The 22,896-nt window shown below is 48.8% G+C and overlaps 1 protein-coding gene across 1 annotated transcript; it reads left to right on the top strand.

The window, feature by feature from the left end:
* Nucleotides 1-18,257: 18,257 nt before the first annotated feature.
* Nucleotides 18,258-22,185, top strand: LOC149943851 (uncharacterized). The gene is made up of 4 exons (XM_090176224.1): nt 18,258-18,554; nt 19,793-19,955; nt 21,702-21,946; nt 22,009-22,185. Exons 1-4 carry the CDS (start codon nt 18,258-18,260, stop codon nt 22,183-22,185), a joined length of 882 nt encoding a protein of 293 aa, XP_090032350.1.
* The last annotated feature ends 711 nt before the right edge of the window (nt 22,186-22,896 follow it).

The raw sequence follows: 22,896 nt of genomic DNA, 5'->3' as shown, positions 1-22,896 counted from the left end.
GGTGTGGCGGTGGCCGGTTCTGGATCTGGGGTCACATCGGTAACCGGTTTTAAATTTACAACCGCGACTGTAGGTGTGGCGGTGGCCGGTTCTGGATCTGGGGTCACATCGGTAACCGGTTTTAAATTTACAACCGCGACTGTAGGTGTGGCGGTGGCCGGTTCTGGATCTGGGGTCACATCGGTAACCGGTTTTAAATTTACAACCGCGACTGTAGGTGTGGCGGTGGCCGGTTCTGAATCTGGGGTCACATCGGTAACCGGTTTTAAATTTACAACCGCGACTGTAGGTGTGGCGGTGGCCGGTTCTGGATCTGGGGTCACATCGGTAACCGGTTTTAAATTTACAACCGCGACTGTAGGTGTGGCGGTGGCCGGTTCTGGATCTGGGGTCACATCGGTAACCGGTTTTAAATTTACAACCGCGACTGTAGGTGTGGCGGTGGCCGGTTCTGGATCTGGGGTCACATCGGTAACCGGTTTTAAATTTACAACCGCGACTGTAGGTGTGGCGGTGGCCGGTTCTGGATCTGGGGTCACATCGGTAACCGGTTTTAAATTTACAACCGCGACTGTAGGTGTGGCGGTGGCCGGTTCTGAATCTGGGGTCACATCGGTAACCGGTTTTAAATTTACAACCGCGACTGTAGGTGTGGCGGTGGCCGGTTCTGGATCTGGGGTCACATCGGTAACCGGTTTTAAATTTACAACCGCGACTGTAGGTGTGGCGGTGGCCGGTTCTGGATCTGGGGTCACATCGGTAACCGGTTTTAAATTTACAACCGCGACTGTAGGTGTGGCGGTGGCCGGTTCTGGATCTGGGGTCACATCGGTAACCGGTTTTAAATTTACAACCGCGACTGTAGGTGTGGCGGTGGCCGGTTCTGGATCTGGGGTCACATCGGTAACCGGTTTTAAATTTACAACCGCGACTGTAGGTGTGGCGGTGGCCGGTTCTGAATCTGGGGTCACATCGGTAACCGGTTTTAAATTTACAACCGCGACTGTAGGTGTGGCGGTGGCCGGTTCTGGATCTGGGGTCACATCGGTAACCGGTTTTAAATTTACAACCGCGACTGTAGGTGTGGCGGTGGCCGGTTCTGGATCTGGGGTCACATCGGTAACCGGTTTTAAATTTACAACCGCGACTGTAGGTGTGGCGGTGGCCGGTTCTGGATCTGGGGTCACATCGGTAACCGGTTTTAAATTTACAACCGCGACTGTAGGTGTGGCGGTGGCCGGTTCTGAATCTGGGGTCACATCGGTAACCGGTTTTAAATTTACAACCGCGACTGTAGGTGTGGCGGTGGCCGGTTCTGAATCTGGGGTCACATCGGTAACCGGTTTTAAATTTACAACCGCGACTGTAGGTGTGGCGGTGGCCGGTTCTGGATCTGGGGTCACATCGGTAACCGGTTTTAAATTTACAACCGCGACTGTAGGTGTGGCGGTGGCCGGTTCTGGATCTGGGGTCACATCGGTAACCGGTTTTAAATTTACAACCGCGACTGTAGGTGTGGCGGTGGCCGGTTCTGAATCTGGGGTCACATCGGTAACCGGTTTTAAATTTACAACCGCGACTGTAGGTGTGGCGGTGGCCGGTTCTGGATCTGGGGTCACATCGGTAACCGGTTTTAAATTTACAACCGCGACTGTAGGTGTGGCGGTGGCCGGTTCTGGATCTGGGGTCACATCGGTAACCGGTTTTAAATTTACAACCGCGACTGTAGGTGTGGCGGTGGCCGGTTCTGGATCTGGGGTCACATCGGTAACCGGTTTTAAATTTACAACCGCGACTGTAGGTGTGGCGGTGGCCGGTTCTGGATCTGGGGTCACATCGGTAACCGGTTTTAAATTTACAACCGCGACTGTAGGTGTGGCGGTGGCCGGTTCTGAATCTGGGGTCACATCGGTAACCGGTTTTAAATTTACAACCGCGACTGTAGGTGTGGCGGTGGCCGGTTCTGGATCTGGGGTCACATCGGTAACCGGTTTTAAATTTACAACCGCGACTGTAGGTGTGGCGGTGGCCGGTTCTGGATCTGGGGTCACATCGGTAACCGGTTTTAAATTTACAACCGCGACTGTAGGTGTGGCGGTGGCCGGTTCTGGATCTGGGGTCACATCGGTAACCGGTTTTAAATTTACAACCGCGACTGTAGGTGTGGCGGTGGCCGGTTCTGGATCTGGGGTCACATCGGTAACCGGTTTTAAATTTACAACCGCGACTGTAGGTGTGGCGGTGGCCGGTTCTGAATCTGGGGTCACATCGGTAACCGGTTTTAAATTTACAACCGCGACTGTAGGTGTGGCGGTGGCCGGTTCTGGATCTGGGGTCACATCGGTAACCGGTTTTAAATTTACAACCGCGACTGTAGGTGTGGCGGTGGCCGGTTCTGGATCTGGGGTCACATCGGTAACCGGTTTTAAATTTACAACCGCGACTGTAGGTGTGGCGGTGGCCGGTTCTGAATCTGGGGTCACATCGGTAACCGGTTTTAAATTTACAACCGCGACTGTAGGTGTGGCGGTGGCCGGTTCTGGATCTGGGGTCACATCGGTAACCGGTTTTAAATTTACAACCGCGACTGTAGGTGTGGCGGTGGCCGGTTCTGGATCTGGGGTCACATCGGTAACCGGTTTTAAATTTACAACCGCGACTGTAGGTGTGGCGGTGGCCGGTTCTGGATCTGGGGTCACATCGGTAACCGGTTTTAAATTTACAACCGCGACTGTAGGTGTGGCGGTGGCCGGTTCTGAATCTGGGGTCACATCGGTAACCGGTTTTAAATTTACAACCGCGACTGTAGGTGTGGCGGTGGCCGGTTCTGAATCTGGGGTCACATCGGTAACCGGTTTTAAATTTACAACCGCGACTGTAGGTGTGGCGGTGGCCGGTTCTGGATCTGGGGTCACATCGGTAACCGGTTTTAAATTTACAACCGCGACTGTAGGTGTGGCGGTGGCCGGTTCTGAATCTGGGGTCACATCGGTAACCAGTTTTAAATTTACAACCGCGACTGTAGGTGTGGCGGTGGCCGGTTCTGGATCTGGGGTCACATCGGTAACCGGTTTTAAATTTACAACCGCGACTGTAGGTGTGGCGGTGGCCGGTTCTGAATCTGGGGTCACATCGGTAACCGGTTTTAAATTTACAACCGCGACTGTAGGTGTGGCGGTGGCCGGTTCTGGATCTGGGGTCACATCGGTAACCGGTTTTAAATTTACAACCGCGACTGTAGGTGTGGCGGTGGCCGGTTCTGGATCTGGGGTCACATCGGTAACCGGTTTTAAATTTACAACCGCGACTGTAGGTGTGGCGGTGGCCGGTTCTGGATCTGGGGTCACATCGGTAACCGGTTTTAAATTTACAACCGCGACTGTAGGTGTGGCGGTGGCCGGTTCTGGATCTGGGGTCACATCGGTAACCGGTTTTAAATTTACAACCGCGACTGTAGGTGTGGCGGTGGCCGGTTCTGGATCTGGGGTCACATCGGTAACCGGTTTTAAATTTACAACCGCGACTGTAGGTGTGGCGGTGGCCGGTTCTGGATCTGGGGTCACATCGGTAACCGGTTTTAAATTTACAACCGCGACTGTAGGTGTGGCGGTGGCCGGTTCTGGATCTGGGGTCACATCGGTAACCGGTTTTAAATTTACAACCGCGACTGTAGGTGTGGCGGTGGCCGGTTCTGAATCTGGGGTCACATCGGTAACCGGTTTTAAATTTACAACCGCGACTGTAGGTGTGGCGGTGGCCGGTTCTGAATCTGGGGTCACATCGGTAACCGGTTTTAAATTTACAACCGCGACTGTAGGTGTGGCGGTGGCCGGTTCTGGATCTGGGGTCACATCGGTAACCGGTTTTAAATTTACAACCGCGACTGTAGGTGTGGCGGTGGCCGGTTCTGAATCTGGGGTCACATCGGTAACCGGTTTTAAATTTACAACCGCGACTGTAGGTGTGGCGGTGGCCGGTTCTGGATCTGGGGTCACATCGGTAACCGGTTTTAAATTTACAACCGCGACTGTAGGTGTGGCGGTGGCCGGTTCTGGATCTGGGGTCACATCGGTAACCGGTTTTAAATTTACAACCGCGACTGTAGGTGTGGCGGTGGCCGGTTCTGGATCTGGGGTCACATCGGTAACCGGTTTTAAATTTACAACCGCGACTGTAGGTGTGGCGGTGGCCGGTTCTGGATCTGGGGTCACATCGGTAACCGGTTTTAAATTTACAACCGCGACTGTAGGTGTGGCGGTGGCCGGTTCTGGATCTGGGGTCACATCGGTAACCGGTTTTAAATTTACAACCGCGACTGTAGGTGTGGCGGTGGCCGGTTCTGGATCTGGGGTCACATCGGTAACCGGTTTTAAATTTACAACCGCGACTGTAGGTGTGGCGGTGGCCGGTTCTGGATCTGGGGTCACATCGGTAACCGGTTTTAAATTTACAACCGCGACTGTAGGTGTGGCGGTGGCCGGTTCTGGATCTGGGGTCACATCGGTAACCGGTTTTAAATTTACAACCGCGACTGTAGGTGTGGCGGTGGCCGGTTCTGGATCTGGGGTCACATCGGTAACCGGTTTTAAATTTACAACCGCGACTGTAGGTGTGGCGGTGGCCGGTTCTGGATCTGGGGTCACATCGGTAACCGGTTTTAAATTTACAACCGCGACTGTAGGTGTGGCGGTGGCCGGTTCTGGATCTGGGGTCACATCGGTAACCGGTTTTAAATTTACAACCGCGACTGTAGGTGTGGCGGTGGCCGGTTCTGGATCTGGGGTCACATCGGTAACCGGTTTTAAATTTACAACCGCGACTGTAGGTGTGGCGGTGGCCGGTTCTGGATCTGGGGTCACATCGGTAACCGGTTTTAAATTTACAACCGCGACTGTAGGTGTGGCGGTGGCCGGTTCTGGATCTGGGGTCACATCGGTAACCGGTTTTAAATTTACAACCGCGACTGTAGGTGTGGCGGTGGCCGGTTCTGAATCTGGGGTCACATCGGTAACCGGTTTTAAATTTACAACCGCGACTGTAGGTGTGGCGGTGGCCGGTTCTGGATCTGGGGTCACATCGGTAACCGGTTTTAAATTTACAACCGCGACTGTAGGTGTGGCGGTGGCCGGTTCTGAATCTGGGGTCACATCGGTAACCGGTTTTAAATTTACAACCGCGACTGTAGGTGTGGCGGTGGCCGGTTCTGGATCTGGGGTCACATCGGTAACCGGTTTTAAATTTACAACCGCGACTGTAGGTGTGGCGGTGGCCGGTTCTGGATCTGGGGTCACATCGGTAACCGGTTTTAAATTTACAACCGCGACTGTAGGTGTGGCGGTGGCCGGTTCTGAATCTGGGGTCACATCGGTAACCGGTTTTAAATTTACAACCGCGACTGTAGGTGTGGCGGTGGCCGGTTCTGGATCTGGGGTCACATCGGTAACCGGTTTTAAATTTACAACCGCGACTGTAGGTGTGGCGGTGGCCGGTTCTGGATCTGGGGTCACATCGGTAACCGGTTTTAAATTTACAACCGCGACTGTAGGTGTGGCGGTGGCCGGTTCTGGATCTGGGGTCACATCGGTAACCGGTTTTAAATTTACAACCGCGACTGTAGGTGTGGCGGTGGCCGGTTCTGGATCTGGGGTCACATCGGTAACCGGTTTTAAATTTACAACCGCGACTGTAGGTGTGGCGGTGGCCGGTTCTGAATCTGGGGTCACATCGGTAACCGGTTTTAAATTTACAACCGCGACTGTAGGTGTGGCGGTGGCCGGTTCTGGATCTGGGGTCACATCGGTAACCGGTTTTAAATTTACAACCGCGACTGTAGGTGTGGCGGTGGCCGGTTCTGAATCTGGGGTCACATCGGTAACCGGTTTTAAATTTACAACCGCGACTGTAGGTGTGGCGGTGGCCGGTTCTGGATCTGGGGTCACATCGGTAACCGGTTTTAAATTTACAACCGCGACTGTAGGTGTGGCGGTGGCCGGTTCTGGATCTGGGGTCACATCGGTAACCGGTTTTAAATTTACAACCGCGACTGTAGGTGTGGCGGTGGCCGGTTCTGAATCTGGGGTCACATCGGTAACCGGTTTTAAATTTACAACCGCGACTGTAGGTGTGGCGGTGGCCGGTTCTGAATCTGGGGTCACATCGGTAACCGGTTTTAAATTTACAACCGCGACTGTAGGTGTGGCGGTGGCCGGTTCTGGATCTGGGGTCACATCGGTAACCGGTTTTAAATTTACAACCGCGACTGTAGGTGTGGCGGTGGCCGGTTCTGAATCTGGGGTCACATCGGTAACCGGTTTTAAATTTACAACCGCGACTGTAGGTGTGGCGGTGGCCGGTTCTGGATCTGGGGTCACATCGGTAACCGGTTTTAAATTTACAACCGCGACTGTAGGTGTGGCGGTGGCCGGTTCTGGATCTGGGGTCACATCGGTAACCGGTTTTAAATTTACAACCGCGACTGTAGGTGTGGCGGTGGCCGGTTCTGGATCTGGGGTCACATCGGTAACCGGTTTTAAATTTACAACCGCGACTGTAGGTGTGGCGGTGGCCGGTTCTGGATCTGGGGTCACATCGGTAACCGGTTTTAAATTTACAACCGCGACTGTAGGTGTGGCGGTGGCCGGTTCTGGATCTGGGGTCACATCGGTAACCGGTTTTAAATTTACAACCGCGACTGTAGGTGTGGCGGTGGCCGGTTCTGGATCTGGGGTCACATCGGTAACCGGTTTTAAATTTACAACCGCGACTGTAGGTGTGGCGGTGGCCGGTTCTGGATCTGGGGTCACATCGGTAACCGGTTTTAAATTTACAACCGCGACTGTAGGTGTGGCGGTGGCCGGTTCTGGATCTGGGGTCACATCGGTAACCGGTTTTAAATTTACAACCGCGACTGTAGGTGTGGCGGTGGCCGGTTCTGGATCTGGGGTCACATCGGTAACCGGTTTTAAATTTACAACCGCGACTGTAGGTGTGGCGGTGGCCGGTTCTGGATCTGGGGTCACATCGGTAACCGGTTTTAAATTTACAACCGCGACTGTAGGTGTGGCGGTGGCCGGTTCTGGATCTGGGGTCACATCGGTAACCGGTTTTAAATTTACAACCGCGACTGTAGGTGTGGCGGTGGCCGGTTCTGGATCTGGGGTCACATCGGTAACCGGTTTTAAATTTACAACCGCGACTGTAGGTGTGGCGGTGGCCGGTTCTGGATCTGGGGTCACATCGGTAACCGGTTTTAAATTTACAACCGCGACTGTAGGTGTGGCGGTGGCCGGTTCTGGATCTGGGGTCACATCGGTAACCGGTTTTAAATTTACAACCGCGACTGTAGGTGTGGCGGTGGCCGGTTCTGGATCTGGGGTCACATCGGTAACCGGTTTTAAATTTACAACCGCGACTGTAGGTGTGGCGGTGGCCGGTTCTGGATCTGGGGTCACATCGGTAACCGGTTTTAAATTTACAACCGCGACTGTAGGTGTGGCGGTGGCCGGTTCTGGATCTGGGGTCACATCGGTAACCGGTTTTAAATTTACAACCGCGACTGTAGGTGTGGCGGTGGCCGGTTCTGAATCTGGGGTCACATCGGTAACCGGTTTTAAATTTACAACCGCGACTGTAGGTGTGGCGGTGGCCGGTTCTGGATCTGGGGTCACATCGGTAACCGGTTTTAAATTTACAACCGCGACTGTAGGTGTGGCGGTGGCCGGTTCTGAATCTGGGGTCACATCGGTAACCGGTTTTAAATTTACAACCGCGACTGTAGGTGTGGCGGTGGCCGGTTCTGGATCTGGGGTCACATCGGTAACCGGTTTTAAATTTACAACCGCGACTGTAGGTGTGGCGGTGGCCGGTTCTGGATCTGGGGTCACATCGGTAACCGGTTTTAAATTTACAACCGCGACTGTAGGTGTGGCGGTGGCCGGTTCTGAATCTGGGGTCACATCGGTAACCGGTTTTAAATTTACAACCGCGACTGTAGGTGTGGCGGTGGCCGGTTCTGGATCTGGGGTCACATCGGTAACCGGTTTTAAATTTACAACCGCGACTGTAGGTGTGGCGGTGGCCGGTTCTGGATCTGGGGTCACATCGGTAACCGGTTTTAAATTTACAACCGCGACTGTAGGTGTGGCGGTGGCCGGTTCTGGATCTGGGGTCACATCGGTAACCGGTTTTAAATTTACAACCGCGACTGTAGGTGTGGCGGTGGCCGGTTCTGGATCTGGGGTCACATCGGTAACCGGTTTTAAATTTACAACCGCGACTGTAGGTGTGGCGGTGGCCGGTTCTGGATCTGGGGTCACATCGGTAACCGGTTTTAAATTTACAACCGCGACTGTAGGTGTGGCGGTGGCCGGTTCTGGATCTGGGGTCACATCGGTAACCGGTTTTAAATTTACAACCGCGACTGTAGGTGTGGCGGTGGCCGGTTCTGGATCTGGGGTCACATCGGTAACCGGTTTTAAATTTACAACCGCGACTGTAGGTGTGGCGGTGGCCGGTTCTGGATCTGGGGTCACATCGGTAACCGGTTTTAAATTTACAACCGCGACTGTAGGTGTGGCGGTGGCCGGTTCTGGATCTGGGGTCACATCGGTAACCGGTTTTAAATTTACAACCGCGACTGTAGGTGTGGCGGTGGCCGGTTCTGAATCTGGGGTCACATCGGTAACCGGTTTTAAATTTACAACCGCGACTGTAGGTGTGGCGGTGGCCGGTTCTGGATCTGGGGTCACATCGGTAACCGGTTTTAAATTTACAACCGCGACTGTAGGTGTGGCGGTGGCCGGTTCTGAATCTGGGGTCACATCGGTAACCGGTTTTAAATTTACAACCGCGACTGTAGGTGTGGCGGTGGCCGGTTCTGGATCTGGGGTCACATCGGTAACCGGTTTTAAATTTACAACCGCGACTGTAGGTGTGGCGGTGGCCGGTTCTGAATCTGGGGTCACATCGGTAACCGGTTTTAAATTTACAACCGCGACTGTAGGTGTGGCGGTGGCCGGTTCTGGATCTGGGGTCACATCGGTAACCGGTTTTAAATTTACAACCGCGACTGTAGGTGTGGCGGTGGCCGGTTCTGAATCTGGGGTCACATCGGTAACCGGTTTTAAATTTACAACCGCGACTGTAGGTGTGGCGGTGGCCGGTTCTGGATCTGGGGTCACATCGGTAACCGGTTTTAAATTTACAACCGCGACTGTAGGTGTGGCGGTGGCCGGTTCTGAATCTGGGGTCACATCGGTAACCGGTTTTAAATTTACAACCGCGACTGTAGGTGTGGCGGTGGCCGGTTCTGGATCTGGGGTCACATCGGTAACCGGTTTTAAATTTACAACCGCGACTGTAGGTGTGGCGGTGGCCGGTTCTGAATCTGGGGTCACATCGGTAACCGGTTTTAAATTTACAACCGCGACTGTAGGTGTCGCGGTGGCCGGTTCTGGATCTGGGGTCACATCGGTAACCGGTTTTAAATTTACAACCGCGACTGTAGGTGTGGCGGTGGCCGGTTCTGAATCTGGGGTCACATCGGTAACCGGTTTTAAATTTACAACCGCGACTGTAGGTGTGGCGGTGGCCGGTTCTGGATCTGGGGTCACATCGGTAACCGGTTTTAAATTTACAACCGCGACTGTAGGTGTGGCGGTGGCCGGTTCTGAATCTGGGGTCACATCGGTAACCGGTTTTAAATTTACAACCGCGACTGTAGGTGTGGCGGTGGCCGGTTCTGAATCTGGGGTCACATCGGTAACCGGTTTTAAATTTACAACCGCGACTGTAGGTGTGGCGGTGGCCGGTTCTGGATCTGTGGTCACATCGGTAACCGGTTTTAAATTTACAACCGCGACTGTAGGTGTGGCGGTGGCCGGTTCTGAATCTGGGGTCACATCGGTAACCGGTTTTAAATTTACAACCGCGACTGTAGGTGTGGCGGTGGCCGGTTCTGGATCTGGGGTCACATCGGTAACCGGTTTTAAATTTACAACCGCGACTGTAGGTGTGGCGGTGGCCGGTTCTGGATCTGGGGTCACATCGGTAACCGGTTTTAAATTTACAACCGCGACTGTAGGTGTGGCGGTGGCCGGTTCTGAATCTGGGGTCACATCGGTAACCGGTTTTAAATTTACAACCGCGACTGTAGGTGTGGCGGTGGCCGGTTCTGAATCTGGGGTCACATCGGTAACCGGTTTTAAATTTACAACCGCGACTGTAGGTGTGGCGGTGGCCGGTTCTGGATCTGGGGTCACATCGGTAACCGGTTTTAAATTTACAACCGCGACTGTAGGTGTGGCGGTGGCCGGTTCTGGATCTGGGGTCACATCGGTAACCGGTTTTAAATTTACAACCGCGACTGTAGGTGTGGCGGTGGCCGGTTCTGAATCTGGGGTCACATCGGTAACCGGTTTTAAATTTACAACCGCGACTGTAGGTGTGGCGGTGGCCGGTTCTGAATCTGGGGTCACATCGGTAACCGGTTTTAAATTTACAACCGCGACTGTAGGTGTGGCGGTGGCCGGTTCTGGATCTGGGGTCACATCGGTAACCGGTTTTAAATTTACAACCGCGACTGTAGGTGTGGCGGTGGCCGGTTCTGGATCTGGGGTCACATCGGTAACCGGTTTTAAATTTACAACCGCGACTGTAGGTGTGGCGGTGGCCGGTTCTGAATCTGGGGTCACATCGGTAACCGGTTTTAAATTTACAACCGCGACTGTAGGTGTGGCGGTGGCCGGTTCTGGATCTGGGGTCACATCGGTAACCGGTTTTAAATTTACAACCGCGACTGTAGGTGTGGCGGTGGCCGGTTCTGGATCTGGGGTCACATCGGTAACCGGTTTTAAATTTACAACCGCGACTGTAGGTGTGGCGGTGGCCGGTTCTGAATCTGGGGTCACATCGGTAACCGGTTTTAAATTTACAACCGCGACTGTAGGTGTGGCGGTGGCCGGTTCTGGATCTGGGGTCACATCGGTAACCGGTTTTAAATTTACAACCGCGACTGTAGGTGTGGCGGTGGCCGGTTCTGAATCTGGGGTCACATCGGTAACCGGTTTTAAATTTACAACCGCGACTGTAGGTGTGGCGGTGGCCGGTTCTGGATCTGGGGTCACATCGGTAACCGGTTTTAAATTTACAACCGCGACTGTAGGTGTGGCGGTGGCCGGTTCTGGATCTGGGGTCACATCGGTAACCGGTTTTAAATTTACAACCGCGACTGTAGGTGTGGCGGTGGCCGGTTCTGAATCTGGGGTCACATCGGTAACCGGTTTTAAATTTACAACCGCGACTGTAGGTGTGGCGGTGGCCGGTTCTGGATCTGGGGTCACATCGGTAACCGGTTTTAAATTTACAACCGCGACTGTAGGTGTGGCGGTGGCCGGTTCTGGATCTGGGGTCACATCGGTAACCGGTTTTAAATTTACAACCGCGACTGTAGGTGTGGCGGTGGCCGGTTCTGGATCTGGGGTCACATCGGTAACCGGTTTTAAATTTACAACCGCGACTGTAGGTGTGGCGGTGGCCGGTTCTGGATCTGGGGTCACATCGGTAACCGGTTTTAAATTTACAACCGCGACTGTAGGTGTGGCGGTGGCCGGTTCTGGATCTGGGGCCACATCGTCAACCGGTATTAAATTTACAGCCACGACTGTAGGTGTGGCCTGGCCGGTTCTCGATCTGAGGTCACATCGGTAACCGGTATTAAATTTTCAACCACTTAGATTCTCCCACCGCGTCGTCGCGCAAACTCCGGTCCGGCCGCCACCACAGCCGCTGTCGGGATTTCCTCGACTGCCTCTAGCACCCCGAACTCTTTCACCAATCTCACTGAGACCGCCGTTAAAACGGTTACCATCAGACCCCACCCAGCCTAGACACCGCGGATGTAAATTCCGACGTCTCCGTCGCTTTTCAGTCTCCAACCGACAGCACAGATCTACGGCTCGAGGACTCGTAACTTTCCCAAGATGTTGATATGCCTTTCTCTCAAGAGTCAACCGACGGCACTCTCACCACGGTAAACGTACCACCTTCAAGTGACCATACGGCGTAGACGATCAATCGAAGACAACGAAAAAGTCAGCGCGCCCTTTCACCACCCAGTGTCGTATCGATAACGACACGTGTACCTGGTATGATCGCGCGGGCACCTTCCAACCAGTCCATTCGTACGTCAACACCGCTCTTTTCGCGAGAGAAGCAGTTACGATGCTCTGGTGTCGATCGCTCACCTAGTCACTTGCACTGAGGCTTTTTGTCACACCGCGATATACGCACGTCTCGAAGCCGGCTCTCCGCTATCGCGTTCCGCGCCTTGCCACATTTTTATCGTGTACCTCTCGTCTTCCTCCATCGTCGCCGATACGCTCGCCGCCTCCCAGGATGACCAACCGGTCTTCCTTTTAGGGGATTTCAACTGCACTTTGAATCCCGGCCTCGATCACCTCAACTGTCGCGAAAATCATCCGGCCGTCGCCTCTCTTTTTCGGCAGGTCCTGGAGAAATACAAGCTGGTTGATCCCTATCGACAGCGACATCCGACCGGAAGAAAACTATTCAAGCATCTAATTCCCGATTCGACAGTTCCCGACGCCTGAGCTAAGCGGCCTAAGCGACTCGTTTCCGCCCGGCTCGATCGGTTGTACAATCGCGCCGCGCGCACCGTGAAAAACGCCCGCCACGTGCTAGCCGCGCTGTCAGACCACGACGCCCTAATCGTCGAGTTTTTCGACACTAAGCGCGTCGATCGAATGCGAATGAACGTAAACTGTCTTGAGAACCTTCTACGAAACCTTTATCAGACCGCGCCAACCTACCGCAACTCAGCGACGTTGACGCTGAAACCATCGGAGGTTGTTTCGCCGCGAACGAGGTCGCGAACGCCGTTTCCGGACTCGCGAAAGACAAAGTGTGCGGTTACGACGGTCTGCCCGTCGAACTTTACGCCAAGTTTTTGGAGTTTTTCGGTCCTATACTAATCGAGGTGTTTCGTGACATCCCGATTTCTGGTCCTCCTTCTCTCAGGCGATAGCATCTCTGCTTCCGAAATCAGGCGACCTATTATCCATCAAGAACTGGCACCCTATATGGGTCGTTAACGCCGACTACAAGATGTACGCTCGCGTCCTCACCGCGAGGCTCAATACCGTAATCACGACCATCGTCGGACCGGGTCAATCGTACTCCGTCCCGGTCGGTCGATTTTTGACACCATCGGGAAAGCCAACGCTGTCAACGAACCTTTGGCCATCCTCAACGTCGACTTCGGCAAAGCTGTAGAGAAATTATTAATTATTATACTTTAACCACATGGATAAGCCTATTCAGTTCGTAAAAGTTGGGCATTAAGCCCAATAGGTCGGGTACGTAAATGAGAGCACGTTAGGCTCAATAAGCTTATTCGAATATTTTAACCTCCACATTAAAAATGATGGCCCGGGTTAACTCGCTTAACTTTCGGGGTTAGCGGTATCAAAATTAAATGAAACGTTGTCTAGGGGAATTTTTAAATACTTAATTAATTAAAATAAGAAGTAAACCAGATTTTAGAGGGTTGCCAAAAACATTCACACATTTAATGGAATCAAATTGCATAACTGACATTTGAAATTAATTAATTTTAATGAAATGGTTTTCTTTAAACGAATAGGGGGCCTTAATCTTAACCACATGCAGTGGTGTGTGCACACTTAAACATTAGGGGGAAAATATATTAACGCTTTATGAGCATTACCAAGACTAGCACAATTTAAAACAAGATAACGGCCCATATGGGTCCGTTCGAAGGTTACATGAACGGCAGCAAGGCCGAACCAATCAGTAAGTTTTATAATATACTTATATTATCCGAGCGAAGCTCTATAGTGGCGGCGGTCCATTCTTCTAACGTTCGAGTTGCGCTTGCTGATGGTGTCCATGCTTGGAGCCGGCGTCCGATTCTGGCTGGTACGGCACTCACTGGGGACGACCGCGGTAATTTGGTTTATCTTTTTAGGAATTGCACATTTCACCCGAACGACGTTTACGCGACGCTCATTAATCAGGGATGTGTCGCATATTTTAAATCGCGGCTCGACACTCAAAAGGCTCTGAGAGATTTTTGCCTTCACCTTCCTCTGGGCCGGTCACTCCGATCTACCGTCTCTCCGTAGAGTCCGAAAGATAGTCGTTCATGAAAAACGTCACCCCTACGTCATTGGGTTTTTCTTCAAAAATCCCAACTACACATTCCACAAAACTCGCGCACACCAATATCCGTTTTACAAAATACAGTACATTTTGGAAAAGTTTTTATATATTCATGTATGGTATAAAAGAGGCTTGGCACCCTCGTTATTTTTGGTTTCTTAAATAAAAAAAGGAAATGATGGGAATCGTGTTTTCTACTGAAGGGGTTAGGGGATTAACCCGCCAATCCCGAAATGGAAAGCGAGTCAATATAGTTTGGGCCGAATCGTTTAGGAAGGGCTCTGGCCAGGGGGTCCCTCTTCGCGAAACGAACTAAAGGCAGTGACAATGGGAACCATCGTCGCCGGCAGGCCTACGCTACCAGCGCGTGCACCTGCAGGAAACTGGAAGCACTGTCACTGACTTTAAAACCATATTATTTAATATTTTAATTGCAAGGGGTTATTTGATTAAATTTGATATCTAGCGTATATGCCTTACATTTTTCGTTACAAAGCCTTCGACAAAGTCGAACACACCTACCTCACCCTGACTCTTCAGCGATTCGGCATCCCGGAAGGATTTCTCGGTCATCTCCGCGTGCTGTACGAGAACGCGACTTTCCACCTCCACTATAACAACACGGTGACGATCCCGTTTAACAGCGGCATTCGTCAGGGCTGCCCACTTTCGGCCATCTTATTCGCCATCACCATCGCGCCGCTCAACGACTCGCTCCGAAATTCGCTGACCATCGCGAACGCTCACCCAAGTCACGGCGCGATTCAATCCGACGACCTCAACGGCCTGATCCGCGAGAAGTGGCAATTTGTCGGCTTCTTTCGATGCCTCTCTACATAGTGCACCGCTTCCGCCGCCACAGTTAATCGCGAAAAGTGTTTCGTGCTGTTTTTCGGCACGTGGCGCCATCGAATCGACAAGCCGGGTGATATTCCTTCCCGCTCCGACGGCGGAAAATTTCTCGGCGTGTACTTCGGGAACACGATCACCTACACCGACCAAAACTGGCCTGACCTCGAACGGCGTCTTCCCAAGGTGCTGGGTCACTGGCGCCGACTTCGCCATCTCTCCTCCATCCGAGGGCCGGGTGATGATCGCGAACCAAGTCACCGCTGCCGTTCTCTGGCACCGGCTAAAGACGCTACAGCTTCCGCCGATTTTAGTGATTGACGTTCAACGTCATCTCGTTAATAACGATTGGTTGCACTGGGTGGCCGCGGATTTCCTGTTCGCGTCCCGCGTGACGGGCGGGGTCTCACTAGTCAACGTCGCCGTGAAGATCGAGGCCTTTCGCATTCAGGGCGCCACGTGACTTTTCGCCGATCTGGAACCCGCGAATCCCGGTTTCCATCTGGCGTCTTCGTTATGTCGCCTACCTGATGACGGACCGCAGGATTTCTTCTTCTGTCACGCTCGCCACCCGCCGTTTCGTGGGTTTGACGGGAGCGTGGCCGACACGTGCGCCAGAATGTATCCGATTCTCGCCGTCGTCGAATCGTCTCGCAATGGTTTTCTGAAGACGCCGATCTTGGGGTCAATCGCCGTGCGAAACGTCACGGGCCAACCTTTGACGTCTTCCTTGGCGCCGGCTTTCTTCTCTACTGGTCTTCGCCGAATGTTGGACTACAATTCTTTCGAGACGCAGCTCGGAAATGCCATCGCAGCCATCCAACGCTTCTTCCCCGGGTACTTCGATGCCGCCGGTCTCCGAGACGATTCTTCCTTCGGCGATGGAACCTCTCCCATTCTTCTCGTCGAACACCGAAGTGGAGTGACCTGCGGCAAAACGCCGTTAGAACGGGCGACGAACACGAGCGACTTTTACGGTCACGTGATCGTGAGACGATACCCGGGATGACCTTCGCTTATCCCGGACTACATCGTCTCGCCGACACAACCGATGTCCCCGTGGCTTTGGCCTGGACGCGCTTCTCTAGCCACCAGACGTCAAAACTAAAGGCACTGGCAGTGCCTTCACGCTGCGCTTCCGGTTCCAGCGCGGTTAACACACATTGACCCCGACAACGTCCCGTTCCCGTCGTGTCCTTTCTGCACAGCCGTGGTCACCACTATTAAAATAATAATTTTTATTTTACTTTAATAAATTACTTTAAAACATTTCCCCTAAACTAAAACATTACGCACCTTTATCTTATCCTTTTTAACCTTGGGCCACATGACAAACTATAATTAAAACTTTTTGTAAAGCGTATAAAATAAACTATATTTTCCATATTAACATATCCCTATTCTATGGGGTTTGAAAAGGGAGGCCTTATAAATCTTTTCCGTATTTAGAAAGGTTTTTATTATTCCTTGGACCATATGACTAACTTTTTTTGAAGAGTTTACAAGACTTAAGTTCGCGACATTGATGACCTGCGACAACGAATAATTGATGCCTGTAACACGCCTGGATTCTTCCAACGGGTTCAAGAATCATTTGTACGACGGGCCCATGCGTGTATCGAAGCCCAAGGTGGTGATTTTGATCAATTTTTATAATTAAATTAAATTTGTACGTGTTTGATAAAATTTGAAGAATAAAAAGATCCGAATTAAATTGGAAACTTTCATTTAAATAACGGTAACATTTTGAAACACGATTGTTTTACGTAAAATGTTATTTACACACTTAACCTACTTATTCAAATTAATATCGCACTTTTGATACTAGTGATCGTTTTATTATCTTTTTCGAAAAAAAAACAATTGCTTAGTAAAAGGAAACAATTGGGTCCAAGGAATAATAGAAACTGCACATTTAACCGTTTTTCGACGTTTTGGAGGCTGATTTTTGAGGGACAATTTCTCGGAAGCAATGCATTTTGGGACCCATGTTCATTAGACATTTTCGACTCAATATGACCCAAAGCACACGTCACTTAAACTAGATATGTAGCATATTAGCAGGCTCTATTAGCTTTTGGCAGTCAAAAGAGGGTTATGGTAGATGCAGTAGAAGCATTTAATTATAATTTTACACTGTTTTGTGTTTCCTCCGTGCAACTTTGACCAGATTTTCTTAAATTTGATTAAAGCAGACGCTTGATCATAGGTGCTACATCTGAAGACCGTTGCGCCCCAACGCCCCCTAGACTCGTTTCGGTAAAGAATATTCTTCGTACATGAATTCATTTTCGGTAGAGATTAAATTATATTCCTTTAAACAGTACGAGATAGTTGAATGGTTGAGCCCGCCCTAGGAAGAACACGTAGGAGTGAAAACTTTACTGCTTACTTTTACAAACGGTATTGAAAATGTTCACTGGAGCACGGCCAACTTTGATTTCTCGCGCATCTTTCGCGCTACAGCGGCCATCTCATTCGTTGACGTTTCTGTGTTAACCTATGAGCAAAATATGTGTATGACGTCAGCGCCCCTAGCGGATAATTATTTTTAGAATAGCTTCTATATTGAAGTCAATATAACAACCGAGCGTGGCGCTGACCTCCTACACATTATAGTACAGTTTATAGGGGGAAAATCCTTGCTCGCGGAATTTCGACGAATGTGTTGGCCGTAGTAGCGCGAACAGCGCGTGATTAAAGTTGGCCGTGACTGGAGTTAGGAGGATTCGATGGGGAAGTTTTTGAGCGGTCAGAATGGCCAAAGCCCGTTCTTCTCGAAGTTTTATTTAATTTAAATTTGAAGTTAATGGATAAAAATGACGTTAGTATTATTTTTCGTTCTAATTTTAAATTAAGAAATTGATAGAATTAGGTTCCGTAGACCTTTTATATTCCCTTATCATCCAATCACAGAATTTTACGTTTTTAATAGACTGCGCCTTTTCCCTAGCGGGAGGGGACCTTGCATACTCCGGTTGAATATTCATGAGTGAAATAAATTCATTGTGAACTAAAATCTCCTGACATCTTGTTTCTGTTATTGCAGTCTTGAAATTACTACCTGTCTTCTTAGTCATAATTCCAACGCCCACCAGCTTATTATTTTCCACACCTGTTCGTTGAATCGTTAGTAGCTTCAAACCGGCCTGAAACATAAACTATACATGTTATGCAGTTTCCAGTTTGCAGGCGAATTAATTTCAAAGATGTTGAGATCCGTATCGGATTACGCGTGGAAGATATTGGGCAATGGGCAACTCTTGGTCTCTCGACACAGCTCCTCATTAGCAGCCAAGCAGCTTGTTCAAAGCGAGGACAAGGATTTAAACGCCAGAAGAGAGAATTGGCAACAAAGAGTGCGTTTAGCCACCGCTTATCGCGCCTTTGACAGCTACGGATTGTGCGAAGGAATTAGAAATCACTTATCGGCGTTGGCGCCATCTAGGGACGTAAATGAAAGCGACGTTATGCTGGTCATTCCTTCAGGGTTGTATTGGAATGAAGTAATTATTCAATTTTACTTCATACATTAACTTTGGCATTGTGGACCAAAAACGCTGTTAAGGCGATACAATACCAGAAGGATATATATATAATTCTTCTAGCCATAATGGTAATATTATTACGGATTCACATGGCTGTAGCCTACAACGAAATTTCATAGCCGCAATGTCTGATAAAGACGATTTGCAGGTCCACAAAAATTTCTCTATTGAAGGCCCTTGTCCTTCAGAATCGCGCATAGAAGATTTAAGATATGAAATAATTTGGCGACAACGCTACAGAACTAGCTACTAAAGCCTTTTCAACATTGAGGAAAAAAATAGCACGGCTAAAATAGATCAAACTACCTTTTAAGGGTTTTCATTCTAGACTAGTCTAGAGGTTTAGTTTTACTTTTGGACTCGACAAATTTAAATTTGCGAACAATATTAGGCTAATTATGGAATAAAAACTTTTTTCCGGAAAATTTTCCAACAAACAACTCTAATAGAGAATCAACTAAACTGGAAAATAGGGGCAGTCCGGTGATCATTAACTCTCAAAACAAATGCTGGGACCGTCGAAATAAATCTTTCGTAGGGTGGTCAAGGGGTCACTCGGACCCCCAATTTAAATGAGACACGTTTATAGAAATTTTCCAAATATATTTCTCAAAGTGGCACGCTGCCAGTTGGACAATACTACGAATATAATACGAGATTATTAGTTCAGAAATAATCTATGGATGGCGCAACGTTGGCTTTGTTAGTGCTAATCGTCATGACATTAGGTGAATTTGGGAGTAGGGTAAAAAGAGTAACCCTATGACGTCATTTTATTCTGATTCTGTGGTGGCGATTAGTTCGAGTCGCATAATTTTTTTTCTATCACAAAATGCCTGCCTGTGTTCATTTTAGAAGATAAATTCTGGTTAAGCAGAAGATCAGTTTACTCTCTTAAGATTTAATTTTGAGGAGGAGTAAAAAAAGTCACCCTAATACTCTGACCTTCACAGTGTAGAGTAATTATCTCCATTAGAACAAGTTAATAGTTTAATTTCGCGTAAAAGGTGTACTCCTTTTGTTCCCGAACAGACGAAAAGTATCCACCGTGGTTGGGATCGATTTCCCCCCCGAAATGGTTTTATTATCGCGCTTGATTTCCAACCCGTCAGTGGCTCTATTTCAAATGGAATGACATATTACACGAAAGAAGGTTATATTGCACGATCTATTGACCGTTGATGTAATTTGCGTAGGTGACACCAACCAACCTGGTGGGCTTGAACTCCGACAACCAGTTGGTGGAAGGGAAGGGCAAGGTGGATATTTCTGCAGTTTGCATTCATCGAGGAGTTTACCAGAGCCGACCCGACGTCAGATCCGTCATGCATACCCATATGCCCTACGCCGCGGCGCTCTGTAAGTCAATAAAAATATTTTTTTTCACTTTCTTAGATAAGTTAAGAATACCGAAGACGCAGAGTGCATTAGACTTTTTGCAATGCATATCTTAAGATGAGTAGGTTCAGAAACGATTAGACCAGGAATTCATTAGGTTTGAGTCTATTTGATCGATTCCCAAATGATCGAACGGGTCCCATTTGATCGCATTTCCATTTGATCGAACGAAATTTGATCGAAAGCTACTGTAGTGTAAAACTACTAGTTTTTGGGAGTAAATCGAAAAGGCAACATCTAGTCAGAATGAGATACAGTAGACTCTATGAATAATAATTATTTCTTTAAACTGTACTAAAGAAAAATAATATACATAAAAAAACCTGAGTGCAGTGACGTAGAAAACAAAATATTCTCTCTGACATAATTAATAAAAAGACCTATTAAAAAACGAACTCTGTACCTAATTTTTAGCAATAGAAGGGCCGGGAAGGTGGTCAGACGCCTCGTATACAACGGTGCATACGCGCCTACGGCGCGCGTACATCAACCTAACCTAACCTAACCTGACCCTATTTATATATATCAAAAACAACGGGCCGTTATCGTCGATGTCATAAAATATTCCATCATATAGTGTTTAAAGTAGAAATATCTTCATCTTTGTGGCTTAATACAGTTAAAGCAATTAATTATTCCATCATTATTCCTTCTGCACTTCATATTGACATTCGGTAAAATAAAAACATACCAACTGCTACTATAAATACTTTTGCATTCGATCAAATAGTATTCGATCATTTGAAGGTTCGATCTTATGAAACAAATGACAAATGGGATTCGATCAAATGGAATTTCGATCAATTGCAACGTATAATGATCGACTGTCGATCACATATTTTTCGATCAAATGGACCAACACCATTCATTCAGGGACAATTTAGGTGGTCGCGTGCCCTTTTAATTAACTTAAATTTCCAAGGGGAGGGTGCGCGGGTGAAGGTCAAGGTGACGGGCCCCTAAAATGTTTGCTAGATTGCTTATAGCGGTTCTTTTTCGTCTCGATCAGGCTGATCGCTTGAGCTCCTCCCACCGACCTCAATACATTGGTAATATTTTACTTGCCTTAAAGTCCCTACTCTGTCGGAAACCTCGGTCGGTGTCCTCAGGGCGATCAATGCTGTCGGGTATCAAGATGTTATTGCGGTCACTTGTGCCATTTCGCGAAATAGCCTTTATCTCAGATTGACTGCTTATTATCACCATGGAAAGGTGTGGCGAATTGGGAGCTTCTCGCGTTGATTGGCTTTTCGGAATCACGTGATTATTAACTTATCAAACACGTGGTTTCGCGAAGACAACAGATGGCAGACAACTCACCTTTAGCTTTGAGTCCCAAAAGTTGCTTTCACCTAGAAGCGCTTTTAGAAGCATTTTTGTAAACTTTTTTACTTTTTTTTACCTTTTCATATTTTAACATATTTTTGTTCAGAAGAAAATATGTTTATCATAAATTACGATGAGACGGTGAACGTGTGAAATATGAGTGACTAGTACATGAATAGCAAAACGGCGTGCCCCGTTGCAAATACATCGCGGTTCCCGTTAATAAGCTTTGGAAATCTGAACCGATAGGTTCGCGGAGCTGCAGAATACCACATCTATCGTACCATCCAGCTACTACACTAGAACCGCCACTTGCTTTAAGGAAATGCCTTGGTACCACAATAAACCCATTAACCCGTTCGATACTTATCTTTGTAACAGCCTCCCTGAAAGACCCAACTCTTCACATGGTTCATCAGAATTCCTGCCGATTTTTCAACCGCATAGCCTACGATAGACACTACGGGGGCCTCGCGCGAGCTTTCGCCGAAGGACAACGATTGTGTCGAGTACTTGGTGAGAATGACGCCATGTTGATGGGCAGTCACGGAGCTTTGACAGTGGGCAGGTCCACAGCCATTGCCTTCGACCTGATGTACTATTTGGAAAGAGCCGCTGCTGTCCAAGTACGTTAACCTGATCTTCATTTATCCAGTTGTTGGTAAACATACGTATTTTTGGTTTAAAGGTATTAGCCTGGTCCACAGGAAGAGAGATCGAAATGATTCCGCCGGAAGTGGCCAAGAAAGCGGAGGAGATGTTTTGGAAGGACGCTGATATCTACGCCGAGGCCCATTTGGAAGCCGCGAGACGAAAACTATTTACATCCAATCAAGAATTCTCTCCCAAGAAATTTTTTAATTAGGCTTCTATTATTTTGGCCAAAAATGTATTCATTTGCTTTTAGGGAGAATGACTATTTTGAGACGATTTTTAGCGTTGCTACCCCTTCCCCCCACGCTCAAACAGTAAGCTCATTTCCCAAAAAAAAAATCAGCCTGGTATCTCATTGGTTCCCTAAAACTGACGTCATTGCCCCTAAGTATAAATAAATACATTCTTATTTTGGCGTTGTCGCATTTATTCGAATTTCAATCGTCCAAATGTTTTTGCAAATGTCCGAAATTCCTTTGTCCAAATACAAAAATTGTATGAGCTTCATGTGCTCGAATTAACTACCTATTCGTTCGTATCAAACAAGTTGTTGCTTTGTCAATTAAAGGTTATATTTTAAATCGTTTCCTGAAAAAATATTTTTGTCTCAAAATAGACCTTTCCATAAAATGTTCGTTACGGTAAGAGGGGGAAGGAAAACTGTTTTTTCAAGGATTATTTAGATCAACGTTATAAATGTTACTCCTTGCTCGACTCTTGAGCTCGGTATGTCGTCTGCTACCGAGTGTAAGTATTTAAAAAACAAGGTGGATTAAAATAAATACAATAAATTTGTTATATCAAATGTTTAAACTATAAAAGTATTTCGTTTACTTAACTAGTCATAAAAGAAGAGGATTTAAATATTTAAAATAACGAAAAATTTTGTATGGTTTCGATGATGTTTAACAGTTATTGTTTA

This window comes from Leiobunum rupestre, chromosome 5 (genome assembly GCF_980474605.1).
Source record: "Leiobunum rupestre chromosome 5, qqLeiRupe1.1.hap1, whole genome shotgun sequence".
Taxonomy (NCBI): domain Eukaryota; kingdom Metazoa; phylum Arthropoda; class Arachnida; order Opiliones; family Sclerosomatidae; genus Leiobunum; species Leiobunum rupestre.
The sequence above is the reverse complement of the archived record's forward strand: the minus strand, read 5'-3'. Positions and strand labels throughout refer to the sequence as shown.

Bases quoted from the DNA above. Each gene is read 5' to 3' on its own strand.
- LOC149943851 (XM_090176224.1), top strand. From the start codon at position 18,258: ATGTTGAGATCCGTATCGGATTACGCGTGGAAGATATTGGGCAATGGG. The intron at 19,956-21,701 runs GTAAGTCAATAA...TCTTTGTAACAG, and splicing joins GCCCTACGCCGCGGCGCTCT to CCTCCCTGAAAGACCCAACT. The intron at 21,947-22,008 runs GTACGTTAACCT...TTTGGTTTAAAG, and splicing joins AAAGAGCCGCTGCTGTCCAA to GTATTAGCCTGGTCCACAGG.